Below are 16,712 nucleotides of genomic sequence, written 5' to 3'. Positions count from 1 at the left end.
CCCTGTGACAACCTTTTGTTAGCCTCAATGATACCACATACAAATATTTGACCATGTAATGCAAATAGAATAGATGACACCTTGGGGACCAACACAGAGCTAGTCTGTTCCTTTATGTGAGTCAGTATGTCAGCTTATTTGCTTCTAAATCTTATGGTATCAGAAAAGCCAAAGGTATGACATGCTCCAATCCAGTAATGTAAAAATCCTACATTATAGGAAGTGAGAGCAGCCTGACTCAGGAGGAGTTAGGTCATTGCAACAGCCAAATGAAATGAAGCAGTAACGGAACTCAGTGTTCGGCATCTTTAAACACTAGTAGGGAAGGATGAATCCAAATTAGCCTTCCAATTATTTTCTCTTTAACTTGACTATTTAAGCCATTACCTAAGTTATATAGCATAGTGACCTGAAATTTTTCATTAAAGAGCAGATCTGCTTGTCTGCACTTTTGTTCTTTCACCAAAAAAGTGATGGAGGAGAGTGAAAACACAATTTTTCCCCATGCTGAAGATAATAATGATTCCTACTAAAACAGTATGTCATTCCTCATTATGATTAGTATGCTGTGCACAACACAGCCGGGTCTACTAAAAAACCATGAATAAGATTGGTCCTCCTTTGTCAATAAGATAAACCTCATGCTGTTAGCTGTGACCGATACCCTCTAATGCTTATGAAGCTTAAATGCCTCTTAACTAGTATGGTGACTAGTATGGTGACTGACTAAACAGTGAAGCCTGCTATTGCTTTTTACAGGCTCTGGATTCAGGAATATTGTATGGTTAGATTTTTAAAGCACCATGGACAACTGCTCCCATAACTAAGTGATGGTAGAAAGCATCAGTAAATTCCGAAGGATGAGACTGTAACATTCACATGAGCCTTCCACAACTTAGTAGTGGTGAGGCCTCTATTCTCATTTCTCTCTGTTAAACTGGTTGCATTTGCAGGGTGAGTGATGTAAAGATCAAGTTCACTCATGCCAGGTGGTTTCTCTCTAGCTGCACTGATGGCAAGTTGATCAGGATATTAGTTTCATTCCACTGACGTGCCTTCCTACAGACTCTAGTGAGGCCAAGTAAACCAATGCAGCAGCTAGAAAGATTAAATTAACCAAACTATAGAAAGTAAGGCAGAGGAGTATGAGAGAGTGAGAAGACAAAAACAACAAACAAACCTCTACTTGAGGAACAAACCTACTTTTTCTAGATTCAACAGCACATAAATGTTTAAGGAAAAATGAAAAAGAGGAAAAACAATAAGAAAGAACAGTGTGGAATTCAGTATCTAACATATCATTCTCAAGGCTGTTCTGTGCTTACTTTTTGCCATTTTGTAGGCTTCTGCCCCTCTTGTTTCCAATTAGTTTGAAGACTTAATTAACTGTGAGGCAAATGAAAGCTAAGAATCCTTCAATAACGTGTGAAATTTAAGTCAATAAAATAATGCACCACACACCAGCTTACAAATCTAATCACAGCATGGGTTCTCATGGAGCCTGCAGACAGTCCACTACAATTAACTGTTTGTACTGATATCCTTGAGTCCAACATTAAAAATTTAAAGCGAGCATAAATCATGAAATGTTGCTGAACAAAAATTAGCAAGAAAATTTTCAAAATTCACCTTCAGGCTTCTTAAAATCGAAGAAGCAGGATCATGACTTTTTAATAATTGGCCTTAAAGGAACTTAAGAGAAAAGGATTGATTTCTGTGTTAACAAAATCGCTGATTTCTTAATGAAAAAAGCTTAGGTTGACTATGCTATGTAGACCCGGAACAAACAAGCAGCAAATCTTGTATATATCAAAACAACTTTCTTACATAGCACAGAAGAAGATTAGCTGTTCAAAGTCAAGCACTAAGACATTAAAGGCATTTTCTTATACTTGGAAAGGGTGAGGCACAAATACTCTCAGGTAAACTTTCATAAATTAAAAATGAGACTCAATTGTTGATAAGAACATATGCTGTATTGCTTAAGTAGCAAGAGAATAACAGCTTCAAGATGAAGTTAATCCTGGTTCGGATGAGGTTGTCCATTTAATGAGTATTAATTCCAAATAACTGAAGAAAAAATTCAGTATACTTAGTACTTCTTTTCATACCATCATGCAACACTCCTAAAAAGATGCTTCAATAAAATCTAGAAAAACAAAAAGGCATCTGAAAACTATGTTTGCTGTGTATCTTTCTTTACAGAAACAACACTCACCGAAGTGAAATAGCATCCCTTAAATCTGGTGAGAAACCTACAGTAGAAAATAAATAGTGTCAATTATGAAATTATGTCAATTATGAATTATTTACTATCTTATATAATTTGCTAGAATTTAAATATTATTTAAGTCAATGTAGTAACAAATGGATTTGAAATTCTACAGTGTAGCTACAAAACTCAGGATTTAAGTGTTCAGTCAGTCAGTGATCAAACCCCCAAAACTGAGCTCATTCAGATCTGGGGGAAGGATTGTGGTTAACAGAAATTCAGTACTAGCAATTTAGGCCAAGTACTACACTGACCTATGTAAGCCCATCTTCCATGTTTATAAATGAGGTGTATTTCTTGCACCCAAAAAAGCTCTGCACTCACCCCAAACAACAGAGTACTGTCTGCTAGGAAAGCTATCTGGTGAATGGTCACAACACAGCCAGCTGATTTTGAGGCTCTCCCAACAAATCCACGGGCCTGGCCTCTCAGACATTCTCATGATCTTCTTACAAACCATTCCCATAGGACAGTATCACTTGCACGTCAGACAAACACACTCAGTCCATGAAATATAGTGACTGCACAGCAAGTGCATCTGCCTCATGGCAATGGACTATTCCAGCAGCGAGTTTCCAGCATTCCCTGCCTTTCACTCCCAGCTCAGCTCAAGCAGCAGAACTTACATACGTAAGCTGAACAGCTTCCACCCTATGACACCTTCACACTCAGTTGCTGTCTTTGCTTTCCTCAGCTTGTGTTTGTTTTCAAAAGAAGCTTCATTCATTTAAATTCCTGTAATAAGTAACACCCTGTAAATATTTCATGTAAAGGAGAAAGGATTCACTTCCTATGCATTGCAGGGAGTAATAATGAGGTGTACTTGCAAAGCCACATATCAGAGTGACATCACCCAAGGATCAGAATGATGAGCACTAATATCAAAACTAAGCCCCAACAATGAAATCCATGACAATCCACATTTCAGAAGTTGTTTTTTCCTCACAATACCTCATTTAAGCACTAAATGTAACACTGAATAGATTACGATTATTTTTCAATTAAGCTTGGATGAGCAGCAGAGTGATTCCAGTGATGGGTAATACACACATTCTTATTAGATGGTATGTGCAGATTATAGAACTGGATGACTGGAAATGGGATTGTGACTCTTTCATTTCTAATTATGATCATTTAAACTCAGCAGAAGCCTGACACAGCAGCAGCGCATTTCCCTTCGTGTCCCCAGCCTACCCCTAGATGAGTTTAAGAGATCACTTCGCAGCTTTAGGCTCAGAGCATGAGGGGAAATACACTGCTCTGGGGCCAGGTCTGAGTTAGATTTGAGGGGCTTCTTTTTTAAACATCTGCTATTGCCATCCTCCAGAGATACAGATACTGTCACAAAGAAAAGATTTCCTTCAGCAATGCCGCTCTGTCCAAGCTCGCAGACAGTATGTGACCCAGTGTGAACATCTATACCTCCTGGAATGGCATCTCCTGAAGTGCTGACACGTCAGATCATTACCAACCACGTCCCTGAAGATCTTTCTTTCTAGACAGAATGGGGAAGACGATGCTATTTAAACCCCAGGGGTGAGAAAGGTGATTTAATATGAAGAAGAAATTAAGGGAGAATAACAAAGGGGACTCAGACAGAAAAAGGAAAGGAGAGAGGAGGGATGAGAGCCATACAAAAAGCAGATGGAAAAGTAAGAGAAACAAAAGACAGACACGGAACTTGCCCAAAGGGAGCAGAGTTTCTTGCTGAGTGACAGTGATTGTGACATTCAGGTTCAGTTAATAAATACAAGTCTATTTAGTCATGGCAAAAAATGAAAAGCTTGCATATTTTGTGCAAACCCTCCACACACAACAGCCTGTAAGTCAAAGACTGTGAACCCTTTATATTATTTCCTGGCACACAGTCTATGCCTAGATGGGAATCTCATCTCACTGGGCTTGACTTCTGAGCTGCCGACCCCTGTGAAACACCATGCCGGGCTAAGCCCAGCTCCCTTAGGGAGCCTCCATGCACTCCACAAAGCACAGCAACGCCACAGAACGCCTTGTAGGCAGTTTCTGCAAACAAGATAAAGATTATTTCCTTCTGTAACCCTATTTTCCCATCTTCAGGAACAGTCATAACAGTCTTTGCAGTCATAAATGTTGGAGCTCAGATGTAATCATTCACAGTAATATATGCATCGATTCAAACTTCCTCTCATGCAGCTCTAGCATTCGTTAAGCATGCATTGCCTCAGTAGTACACACACATCAGCCCAAACAACCCTGTGCTCACAGACTAACTAAAGCAAACCGATGAGCAGATGAAGATTCTTGTCTTTCATTCAGGTCTTCAGTTGTGCCACTTTGTAACCAGTTTAAGAAATGGCATTTGTGAAGTCAGCTAAACCAAGCTAAACTAATAGTGTATTGATAATTCAACAGCTACTAGCTAACTCTCACACTGATTATATATGTTAGCCTGGCATCAATCTCCCATGTCTGGTCAAGTCTTCTTTCCCCCCCAAGATATTTTAAATAAACAGAGCAAAGAGCACGAGATGCTTATACAACAGATTTGAAATCTGCTGTCTCTTAGAGCTCTTTGGGATCAATGACATTCAAAAAAAGAAAAAGGCTCAAAACTCTCTAAATGTATCCGACTTTGTAAAAATACATCTGTTTTACAGCAGTTGAGAAGGAAGGAAGGAATAGAAGACCCTATTAGTGGCCCTCAGTGCTCTGCACAGTAGTCCTTGAGAGAAAGAAGAACATATGTATTTCATTAGGAACTGAAAACATGTTCACTGAGCTACATCTTGCCATCTTTAAGCAGAGATTCTCAATTCAGGTAAGGTGCAGGGGAACACACTCCTTCCACATCTTCCTTAGCAGGATCCAACAGTTCAGCCAGCAAATCACAAAATGGGCTTCACAGAGCTACAAAAATGCCGTACATCTGATGCACAACATACTTTCTTGCTTCCCTTCTTTACAGTTGCTTTAAAGTTTAATAACAATAGCTGAGCCCCAAGAGAAGTTTTAAGCATTGACAATGGGCTGCTTGCTCCAAAAATACAGGCACTTTTGCTCCATCTACGCATCCTCCTCTCTCCTACATGCGTTCAGCAGCACCTCAGTGGCTGTCACATACAAGAGAGTTAAAAATAACTGGATTCCGTCACGTTTGTTTTTCCTGCAAGGCTGGAAAACCTCACAAAGGACAGGATGGAGACCCAGCTGGCTCTGCCAATATTGGCCTCCTTCATCCAAGAGGAAAGCAAAGCTTAGGATCAGTAGAAGAAATGGCTTCCCAGTTCTCTACCTCCAGCACCAACAGAGCCAAGAACAGCCAGGGAGCTCAGTGTTATCCCTCTGTTCTCCGTCAGCTGTGCTCAGAACACAGCTCCTACTCCAAAGCCACCTCACTCCCAGCACAGATATTTTGCATAGCCTCCATTCATTGTTCATATTTTACATCTCATTCAGAGCAAGAAACGTGCTTTAAAACCTCTCTCCAAACAGCTGAGACCTCAATATGCTCGCTATTATGTGGTTGGAAAACAGGCAGGAAAACATGGGAAACCACTGATTAAAGGACAAACAAATTAACAAAATAAGAAATTTCCCTCTAAATCAAAAGCTGCAGTTCTAATGAAATCCTAGTGCCTGTAGGGTGACATCTGGGTCTGGGCTTTTTACTTCATATGCCTGCTTGTTTCTATGCTCTAACCACATTAAATGCTACAATAGCCAAGGCTCCAGAGTCCTGCACTTATCTATTAAACTTGCGTGGTGTACAAGGCTAAAATGAGAGAGGCCAGAAGGAATGATACTCATGTAGTCTATCTGCAAACCACATGTAGGAGCCAAATCTTATTTTAACCCTACCAGCCTCAACAGTGCCCTATAAAGTGCACAGACTGAAGAGAGTGGGATCACTCTAAAGATCAGCTGGGAATTTAGATACAGGAGTAGGTTAGCACCAGCCTGCTGTGGACTGGGACAAAGGTTTTAGTTAAGAGTCATTGAGACTGGAGTCCTGCAGTACACACACATACACTCTCACCTTCACAGGATCCCAGGCATTCACTTCGATTTGCACTGCAGAGATCAGTACAGGTGGTGGTGACATGGGCAAAAGAGTATTACCAGTTCTCTTGTGTCCAACTGAGTGTGGTCACTGGTCTCCAGCATCAGAGTCAGCCCCTGGGCATTCCCTGGTGTTTGTCACTATAGATCCCTGAAATTTTTGGCTCACGGGTTTTTGAATTGAACATATGAAAGGGGTTCAAGAGTTCAGGGTTGTTTTCTTATCTCTGCTTGTGCTAACGGTAATACCTACTTACGCTGAACACTCCACACAGCACCGAAGAGCATAAGAGGAAAAACTAAGAAAAAAATATCCCATTTTCTGTAAATGGCAAGATTTAACAAGTACTGCTGCAGATTTAGAGGCCTCAGACTTACAGGCAGCTCCAATCCTCTGGAAAAAAAAAAAAAAAAAAAAAAAAAAAAAAAGCAAGTAACAAGGTATTTTCCGCTAGCAAACAAGGGGAAAATATCTTATTGAACTTAGACCCAGGAGGATTTTATGGCAACCTACCATTCCTTGATACAACTGTGTTTTCAATGAAGTAACAACTATTCCTTCCGATTCAGTCACATTTAACGTTGTGAAACACTGCCCAAAGCTCCAGCAGTGACTCCAACACACTCCTCCAACCCCCAGCTCCAGCCCTGTGGGCATCTGTCATGCTGCGGCAGCATAGAAATACATTAACCACACACAGGTTGTTCTTCAGTACCTAAGAAAAGCAACTTTGCTGTGGCTCAGTTAGGAAGCTAGGCTAGGCACTGCTAGAATTTACAGGTGGAACAGCTCAATTCCCAGCCATCATCATCGTTATCTATTGCTATTACAGAATCACTCAAATGCTGCCAACTCAGAGCAGCGCGGTGGTGCACCACAGCCTGCTGGTGCACATGCAGGGGGAAGGCTGCTCCTTCCCCATGGCACTCACACTCCGGGGAGCAGAGAGCAGCCAGTAGCAGTAATAACAAATGTGTTTGCACAGACTGCAGCTTGCCATCTGCTACGTGCTGGCCAGTGCACACGGGGCTACTGCTCAGCAGGAATAAGGACACATCCCTGCAGTTGGGGTTTGGAAACGCACTGCTACCACACTTCAACACTTCACATAGTTTTACCCTCCAAAAAGCACAGGGAAGAGACAAACTTTATGGAGTGAATGGGGAAAGGTGAAACATTAATTACATCTCCTTCATGAACTAGAACAAACCTATTACAGTGTTACTGCTCAGAAAGCACAAAAAACAATTTTCCTCGGGTCCAGATTGTTTAAATGGTTTTACAACTTATCATTTTGAAATTAAAAAATAAAAAAAAAATCTACTGTTCTTTTTGGAAACACAGATTATTGTGAGCACCAGAGGGAAACCAGAAGTGAACAATAATCTGTGTGCTCGTAAATTTCTAAAGATGTGCCCATCAAATACGCTGTAGGTAAATAGTGCCAAATGTAGGCACTGTCCTATTCAGACGGGGCAATTAAAGTGCTTGCAAGAGTGAATTAGGAAGAAAGAAAATGCAAGAGGCTAAAATAGAACTTATTCAGGGAAATAATAACGAGTCTACAAAAGCAGGCAAGGTACACACAGTGAGAAAGAAGTTTAAGTATATGGGTAAATGAGGCAGGGGGCAGGGAACAAGTTAAATACAGGTTAAATTTCACTGAAAATGTTTTTAGCCACATATTCTTAAGTCTATTCACTGGTCTGACAACTGAAGTGCCAGAGGCCAGGCATTTAAATTAAACTGGACTACAGATTAAAAGCTGCCTTGATCAAAACAAACATCAGCACAAGCATGACCCAGGAGAGCCTTTTCTTCTCCGACTCCAAGGCTGTACCACCAAACAGCCAAAGGAACAAAGAAACCATACATGTGATCTCTTGATCTCTTGTAGCCTTGCCCCTTCTAGGTGTTCAAGCAGGAGTCATTACTTTAATATCAAAGTGCCCATCTCACTGAGAACACAATAAGTCCTCAGTGATTCTCAGCGATGAAGAATTAGAATTACCATTATCTTCACATCACAGGAAGGAAACTGAGGCACAAAATAAGCTGCATACTGCAAATGCTATTTCAGTGGAAATTCGTGAAGCAATTGGTAAAGTTACTCAACAATCCCATTCAGGTTCAATTTAACCCCAAATCCTTTCATTTGGAACCTTGTGTTGGACCTCTGCCCATGCCTTACCATGCCCTGATGCTTCCCACAAACCTCACAGCACTGCTTTGAGGCTCACAGCAGCATCAGTGGGGCTCAGCTCTACAAGGGCAGTGCCAGAGCATCTCTTTTACTACAACAGCCTCACTCAGGGCTGACAAAATCCAATGGGAACCATAAATGTGGCACTTCTGCACTTACCCGAGCCTCGCAGATGTGCCACCATGTACCAACAAGACTAAGCATTCTGCAGTGCACAGGGGCAACTCTCTTTAAAGCTGCACTTACATATGAATATCCCAAGACATTAGGAAAAAAAAAAAAAAAAAGACTTAATCAGCTGTTGGAGCAACCCTTGGCCTAAAACTTAGACCTCTGTGTAATCCCTGTCAATGAACACCCTCTAAGCAGACAATTCTGTTTGCCAAGGATATATTTAGGTAAAACTGCAATTATAAAAACCTTAGAACTACGGCTGTATTTTCACACAGAGGTTGCTCCAGACAGCCTTAGTCCATAACTTAGTCCATAGGCACGGAAATGCAGCAGCAATAAACCTCAGATACTTGGGTTAGAGATGACTTTAAATTCAATATTTCATCTCAGTTAGTCATCCAGGCCCCTCTAAAATAAGAAGAGAACCATGTTCCCAGAAGACAACTCATCCCAGCTTCCTCAAGCATGGACATTACAATTACCACTGGAGAGATCAGTCCAAGGACCAGCTCTGCCTGCTTCCCACTGCACAAGTCCAAGCTTATGGGTGAAGGCTGAGGCTATGCATGACAAAGGATCCCATCCATTCTTACTTTGAAGTGTCACTGGTGATTTGTTAGGGCTTAAAATAAGTGTTTCTGGGTAGAACAGTTGGGAATGGGAATGTTTGGTAAAGAATGTGAGATTATGGGAATAAAAATGCCAAAAAAATGCTGCAGGTCATCAAGTTTCATCATGAGCCACTGCAAGCTGCCATACATTGCACAATGATGCCAACCTACACTTCAAGCTTTTGCTTAAATGAATTTCTGCTTCCAGGAAGAGGAAGAATCCCACTTGCATTGCACTGTAGATTGTCTCATTTCATGCTAACATCCCTTGGTCTTAACTGACACAACCACAAAATATTTTATTTGGGCATATTAAGGACTTGGAGAAAACCACTTTCAAAGTCTGAGTCATTCATAAATCTGTACATACCTGCTGTATGAAATTCCCTCTGTGATATGCGATCCTGCCATCAAAAGCCTAAACACAGGTTTAATGATTGCTATTAAGCCAGATTTGGTTCATCGTGCGCTTGTAATACATCACCAGTATCAGACAGGTGATTTCAATCTTGTGTCTGTAGCATTTACTACTGAATTTGCTTCCTAGTTTCAAACTCCTGTGCCACATTGGCTCTCTCTGAGCACCTCCCAGCACCAGCACAGCAGCACCTGCTCACGCTAAAGCTGCAGGTAGCTTGTTTCAATGCAAAGCAGGCAGCACCAGTCCAACCAGCAAACCCAGGGAAACTCAGGTATGACACAGAGGGGTGACATGGAGGGGTGTGCTTGGAGGATGACTTTAAGGTGCATTTAAAACACATGCTTACTAATTAAGTTGTGTATTTAAATGCCTGCACAGGGGACAAGAAGTGCTCCCACTTTTCAGCAGGTGGACTTTGCAGAAACGTAAGAGAGCTCAGCAGGCAGCAGTGTGGGCAGCGTGCTGGGGGGCTGGGAGAGAGGGAAAGCGGAGGCTGGAAGAAGCAAATAAATGATGTCATAATATTCATATTGCAATTAAAAAGAAAATACACACACACATCCATCCAAAAATCCCAAGATGATGCCAAACTCTTCAGTTTCGTCGGTGAGCTTAATATCAGTCTGCTTTCAGTGTGGGATTCCACTGATCCATTCAAATATGATTACTAGGTTTGGTTTCTGCTTGTTTTCTATCACATTATCATCTTCAAGATCCTCACTGTGGGAAATATGTCTTTCACTTCACGATAGAATCTATGACTCTATGACACATCTGCCATTTAAGAAAGGCTGAGCTGTTAGGATTTCTGACCTCGGGCTCCTTTGAGTTCCATAAAAAGAACCCTGGCTATCCTCGAGAAACAGCACCAAAAACCTTACCACAGCTGGGCTTTCACCCACTTTGGATAGAAAATTACATTCACCATTACAGATAGTGCCACAGTAATACTGAAGTCAATGTTTCTACAGATCCCCTAAGCACAATTTATTGCCAACTGAACAAAACAGAAAAACAACTAAATAAACTATCTGCCAGAAGAGTAAATTTAGTGATCACTTACTCTACAAATCATGTACTGTGAAACTGTATTGCAAAGGAAATCTGTTTTTAAATTAAACAAAGTATCTGCACATCAGAAAGTGTGGATCAGCTGAAGTTCGAGGGTAGTAGTTCTGATAAACTACTGCTAAATAATATGTCTTGTTAAGATTGTGTGTGCATTTATGTTTATTTCCCACAATAAAGAATCACATATTTACGAGGGATCATGACATCAGTGCATGGGACAATTAAGTGCCTGCATGGGACAAATAAGTGCCTGCATGGGGGGTTAATATTGTGACACCAAACAAAAAAAGGAAATAGTGGCTCCACAAAGCTGCAGACTTGGAACTAGTTGGCCGAAGTCCTGTTTGCAATGCTTTAGCAGTCTGCACACAGCATGACGAGCATCCAAGGAATCAAAATCAACTGTGAATACAAACCTCGTTCTTGCTGCAGCTCTGTTTTGGCTTTGATGTTTTTTAAAATCAGCTGGTATTAATGCACAATGGGAATTCTCCAGGAGGGTCAAAAAGAATACAGCTTTGGAAAGGAAGTTGTTTACCTAGCACAAAAGGGGAAAAAAAGAATAAATACAAGAAAGAAAGAAAGAACAAAGGCTTTTGGGATGACTGTAAAGTTTCCTAAAGAAAAACAGGGGTTCCCTTAAGTTAGACTGGGTAATGTATGGGTAGGACAGTAAAGCTGGGGACACCCGTATGCAGCTGAGCACAGTAAGAGGCTGCTCTGAACACATACTTGTACCTGTGGACGCACTACTCCATGTTATTTATCAGTTCCACAACAGTTCCAGGGCAGTCATTGTGCCACAACACTGAGCTGCCACATCTTCTGTTTATGATATTTTAAGACTGGAAAAGAAATGAGTCCCACTTGTACAAACCTTTGCTTGCAAGTATTAGTGAACAACCAACTTCTGTGGATGTAGGAGACAAAGAGCAGAAATACTGAGTGCAAGAATTCAGCAAGTAGCTACATCCACGATGCTACAAGGATTGGGTCTGCAGGGCTTGTGTCATTAGTGGCAGTTGTAACTGTGCATCCCACTGCCAAGAAAGGCCAGGAAAAGGCTTAGTGTGCATGGAAGCCATAAATAATTAACTGTCAGAGTATAAAATAAAAGCAGTGAGGGCACAAAGCAAGAAACAATTTCCATACCTCCCTGCATGGCTCCCTATTGACAAAACAAGGAGCACAGTCATCCTCCTAGTGATGCAAGTTCACCTCACCCACACATTTTGCTACCAAATCCACCAGCCTCCCTACTTCACAAAACTGATGGTATTATGGGAGAACCACAAAGTACTCAACAGCCTCATGCAGAAAAGCAGCAGGAGAGAGGAACAACTTAGTTTACAGCTTCCTTAGTTTCCTTCAAGACATGCCTTGCATCCAAAAACCACGTGCTCCACTCCTGGAGCCACAGGAGAATTTACAAGACATAAAAACATTTTTAAAAGCTCCACGTGCACATCTGCCCCCTCAGTTGGTTTTCCACCCTCAGTCCACACACACACACACTTCCCTGAGGTGCTCTCAGTGAACCAGCCGTGAAGGTGAGCGTCCCTCAGAGGCTGCCCCTCAGCTTTTATGGGTATTTGTCTCCCCAGCATGGAGCACAATTTCTTCTTCATTTATTTTATTAGGTGAGGTGTTTAAGGGGATATACGGTCATCTGGAGCTCATCACTGTCAAATTTTCAGCCCTGTAGCTGTTAAGGGTAAAGGAGCCGGTTTAGCTCCTTGGTTTACAAAGTGCTGAGTACCTTCAATGAGGTGCCAAATGTCCGCGGTGACACTTCAGGATTGCTCACAGGGCCCGATCCCGGCTCTGAGCAACGCTTCCGTTCACAGCGGTGCTGGGGCAGAGCAGCACTCTCAACACAAACCCGGACTTCTGAGGCAAGGAAGGTTTCCCCTGGCCTCTGACAGCACGGTGTCAGGTCCAGGGAGCACTGGATCCTGCCCTGGATCCAGGGCATTCCTACCTCTAAACTCTCAACCGAAGTGAAAAAAGCAAGCAAACATTCAAGACAATCTTAGTATGCTTTGGATTAGGTGTTTATTTTAAAATATTTTCATCTCACATACACTGAGGCAACATAATTCTCTCCAAACCCTTTATACCCATCCTGCTTCCACTGGGCTCAATGCATTTCTTTCACTTTCTTTCCATGGAGAAAAAAAAATAAATAAATAAATTTAATAATTATAATAATAATAAAAAAGTTCTACGGACTCCTTACAGATACTTTTCCCTGGAAGGCTTGGTTTAAATCAGCTCTTCTACTGGAAGCGAGCAATAAAACAAAGCTAATAAGCCAAAAAAGTGCAGAAAGAACTGCTGACAGCGATACATCAAAATATCCACAGTAAAAAGACTGCTCCAATGGGGCTGGGACAGCAAAGGCTTTCCTTACCTGGACACTTCTTCAAACCCAGCCTCACTTGGCAGCAGTCAACTGGTGGCAGGTAAAGTAAGAGCACACTTTTTAAGTAACTGCACAAAAGCATTTTGTATTCAATGTGTAAATGCCATGGAGAATGGCTCAGTGCAGCCAGGATGAGAGCACCACCCTGCAGTACTGAATTAGCAGCCGGTAAACAAGCAAACACAGAGAGAACTAAGAAGTTGCATCTACTTTCATTCATTCTGACACTTGCCATTTATCTTTGCTTTTGAACAGGCTACTTCAGGCTGCACTACGGAGTGAACTGCAGCATCCTGGGAAGAAATAATACCATCGTAGCAATAGAAGCCTCCGCTGCAGCATCTGTTATTAAATCTTTGCAGAGAGGTGAGGAAACCACTGTCACAGCCGTGGATCAGCAAGGTTCTGCTACATTCATTTCACAGTTCCGGGCACTTTGTACGAAAGCTGTTACTTGCTTTTTATGTCAAAAAAAAAAAAAAAAAAAAAGAATTTATGCCAACTTTTTAATACTGAATCCTTCAAGGCAATGAGCCTGACAGCCCGCAGTAGTCCACAAAGAGGAGACGGCAGCAGCCCCAGCAGGGAGAGTCGGAGGAAGGACAGAATCCGGAGGAAGGACAGAATGGGAGCGGCTGATGCTGCCGATACGCAACCCGTTCTGCGAGAAGGAACCAGCCGTCATTGCACAGTGCCTCCCCGAGCGGCTCGCAAACTGCCTTTAAAGTGTCAGGCGCTGTGCTGACTCCGATCCGGACACACGAGGAGTTCCCACAAGAGCGCTAACGCAGCGCAACGCGCTGCCGCACCCGCACCGTGCAACACGCACCACGGGAGACAGCGGGGCAGGAGAAACACAGGACTCGATGTCCTACAGACAGGACAGTAACTCGCACACCCGCAACAACTACAGAGCAAGTGCTCCAAACCGAGCCGGGTTTGAACAAACTTTACACTAAGCTCACAAAGTTCAATCTTAGCTGAACTATAGTATAAACTCTCAGGAGTTTTCCAGGAAAGCTCAAATCCCCCAGAAGAAAGTTGGTCTTGAGCCTCCATAACAGTATTTTCCTGCTGGTGAAGCTGCACAAACAGCGCAAGGTGCCGCGCCGTGATTCCCTATGATGCACGCTGTTAGGATATAACGTTTCCGTGCCGGATAAATTAGAAGCCACAAATCCCGGGGATCATCCGTAACAGCACACAAACGTTATGGGCCGGCACATAAAGAAGCGACGACAGCTGACATTGAAAACGAGTCAAAAGCAAATCACCATGAAAGTTTCTGCCTAAAATCGGCAACAAACCAACCGAGGCACGGCACACGGCTCCAACCGTGCAAAGTTGCGGCCGCAGCCGACGCTCTGCACTGAGCCCCGTGCGCGGTCCCGAGCCGCCTGAGCCTGCGGAGCTCCTCGGGGCGCTCCGGTGCTCGGGGACCCGCGGGAGCGCCCGGCCCTGCCCGGCCGTCAGCGCTGCCCCCCGGCGAGGGGTAGAGCCACCGTGGATTTCTACTCCTCTGCGGTTTTGCTCGCCGGCGCTTGAGCGCGGCGCGGCGGCAAGGGGAAGGCTGTGCGGGGCCAAACGATGCGACCGAGCCGCGGCAACCGAACCCAGGGCTCTCGGCCCATCGCCTCTGCTTTGCCCGGGTCACGGCGCCGGGCAGCGATCCTTGGCGGGGGCAGAGCCCTCCTTCGCCTCGCCGCGCAGAGGCGCCGTGCGCGATGCGCGCTCACCAACTTTGCAAACTTCTGCGCGAGCGGTGGAGGCGCTTCGCCACCCGTCCGCCCCGCGGGAGCCCCGGGCACCGGGAGCGGCGAGCCCGGCGGGGCGCTGAACCCGCTCAAGTTGCGGGGCCGAAGCCCCGGCCAGAACGGGGAACCCCCCGACCCTCTCGCTCCGCCCTTTGCACTCACGCTGCTGTTCTCGCCCGTCCAGTGCACCATCGCCTGGTTGTGAGACGCGTCCCCTTTGAGCACGAAGGAGGTGCTGAGCAGCGAGACCCGCTCCCGACCCGCCGCCGGGGATGCCCTCCGGGAGCGGCCGCCCCCCGCCGCCGCCGCCGCCGCCCCGCCACCGCCCCGCCGCGCCTCGGGCAGGCTGCGCGCCCCGCGGGTCACGGCGCCGGGGCTCGGGCGGCCGCAGGGCTCGGCGCAGCGCGGCGCGGCGGCGGCGCCCAGCAGCGGCAGCAGCAGAAGCAGCAGCGGCAGCCGGGCGGCGGCGGGGGACACGCGTGGCCCGGCGTGCGCCATGGTGGCTCTCCGGCGTGGCAGTGACAGGCGGGGAGGTGGCGGGCAGGGAGACACCGCCGCGGAGGGCGGGGGCGGGGGAGGGTTGTAACCGGAGCGGGGCTCGCGCGGCAGCGGCGTGCGCGGGGCTGAGCGCCCAGCCGGGGCGGCGCCGCCATCTGCTGGTTCGCACCGAAACGCCGCGCGGCGGGGATCGCTCCGAGCGGCACCGGGACGAGGCGGGTCGTAACGGGAATAGGACTGAGGGTCGGAGTGCGGGTAGCACGTCACGTTGCTCATCACGTTATAAATTGGGTTACAGACCGGGGGACACACTGTAACACACCAGGTCGCACCCCAGGTCACGCATCAGACCACACTTGTTAAGACCTCACCTGGAGCACTGCATCCAGATGTGGAGTCCTCAGTACAGAAAAGACGTGGATCTGTTGGAGCGCATCCAATGGAGGGCCACAGAAATGATGGATGGAATGGAACATCCCTCCAACGAGGACAGGCTGAGAGAGCTGGGGCTGTTAAGCATGGAGAAGGCTCCAGGGAGAGCTGAGAGCAGCCTTTCAGTGTCAAAAGGGGGGCTGTAAGAAAGAAGGGGACAGACTCTTTAGTGGAGTTGTGGTGACACGGCCTCACAACATGGTTTCAAACTAAAAGAGGAGAGATTTAGACTGGATATAAGGAAAAAACATATATATTATAATGGCGGTGAGGCACTGACACAGGTTGCCCAGGAAGGTGTTGGATGCCCCATCCCTAGAGACAGTCAAGGTCAGGCTATGAGCAATCTGATCCAGCTGTAGGTGTCCCTGTTCATTGCCAGGAGAGTAAATGGCCCTTCAGGGTCCCTTCCAAATCAAATGATTCTGAGTCTATGATTCTCCGTCACCCACCACATCGCACGCCAGGTCACAGGCAGGGGCACACATGGGGCTGCACACCAGGCCACAGCCACACTGCCCAAACCCTGCATTACAGCTGCAAACATGCAGCCATCATCAGCCCACACCATGTCACAGGGCCTTGTGTGAACACTCCCACTGTGCAGGACTGCAGCACTTCCAATCATCCCTGTGCCCCCTCAGCTACCTGCCTGTCCCTGTGGGCCACCTGGCAAGCAGACACACCCAGCCAGCACAGGGTTTGGCTGTGAGTCCTGAGAGGGTGCAGCAGGAGAGTCAGGAGGGAGCTGTGTTAGGAGCCAGAAAAACACCCACCAAAACAGTATCTAATGTTTTGCCCATACAACTTTC

At 45.3% G+C, this 16,712-nt stretch overlaps 1 protein-coding gene across 11 annotated transcripts in view; it reads right to left on the bottom strand.

Moving 5' to 3' along the window:
• Positions 1 to 15,541, bottom strand: part of SORCS2 (sortilin related VPS10 domain containing receptor 2) — a 513,640-nt gene extending 498,099 nt beyond the window's left edge. For 6 of the 11 annotated variants that reach the window (XM_085547385.1, XM_085547393.1, XM_085547391.1 and 3 more), the window contains exon 1: positions 15,133 to 15,539. In XM_085547385.1, coding sequence (XP_085403511.1) covers positions 15,133 to 15,468 — 336 coding nt within the window. In that variant the 5' untranslated portion in view covers positions 15,469 to 15,539. Of the gene's footprint in view, positions 1 to 15,132 lie in introns of all 11 variants that reach the window. The other 5 variants (XM_085547390.1, XM_085547389.1, XM_032444044.2 and 2 more) reach the window with 2 other exon arrangements.
• Between the last annotated feature and the right edge of the window lie 1,171 nt (positions 15,542 to 16,712).

Source organism: Coturnix japonica, chromosome 4, assembly GCF_054131305.1.
Source record: "Coturnix japonica strain WE chromosome 4, WE-NBRP24, whole genome shotgun sequence".
Classification (NCBI taxonomy): domain Eukaryota; kingdom Metazoa; phylum Chordata; class Aves; order Galliformes; family Phasianidae; genus Coturnix; species Coturnix japonica.
Note: the sequence above shows the minus strand (reverse complement) of the source record. Positions and strands in the feature narration are given on the sequence as shown.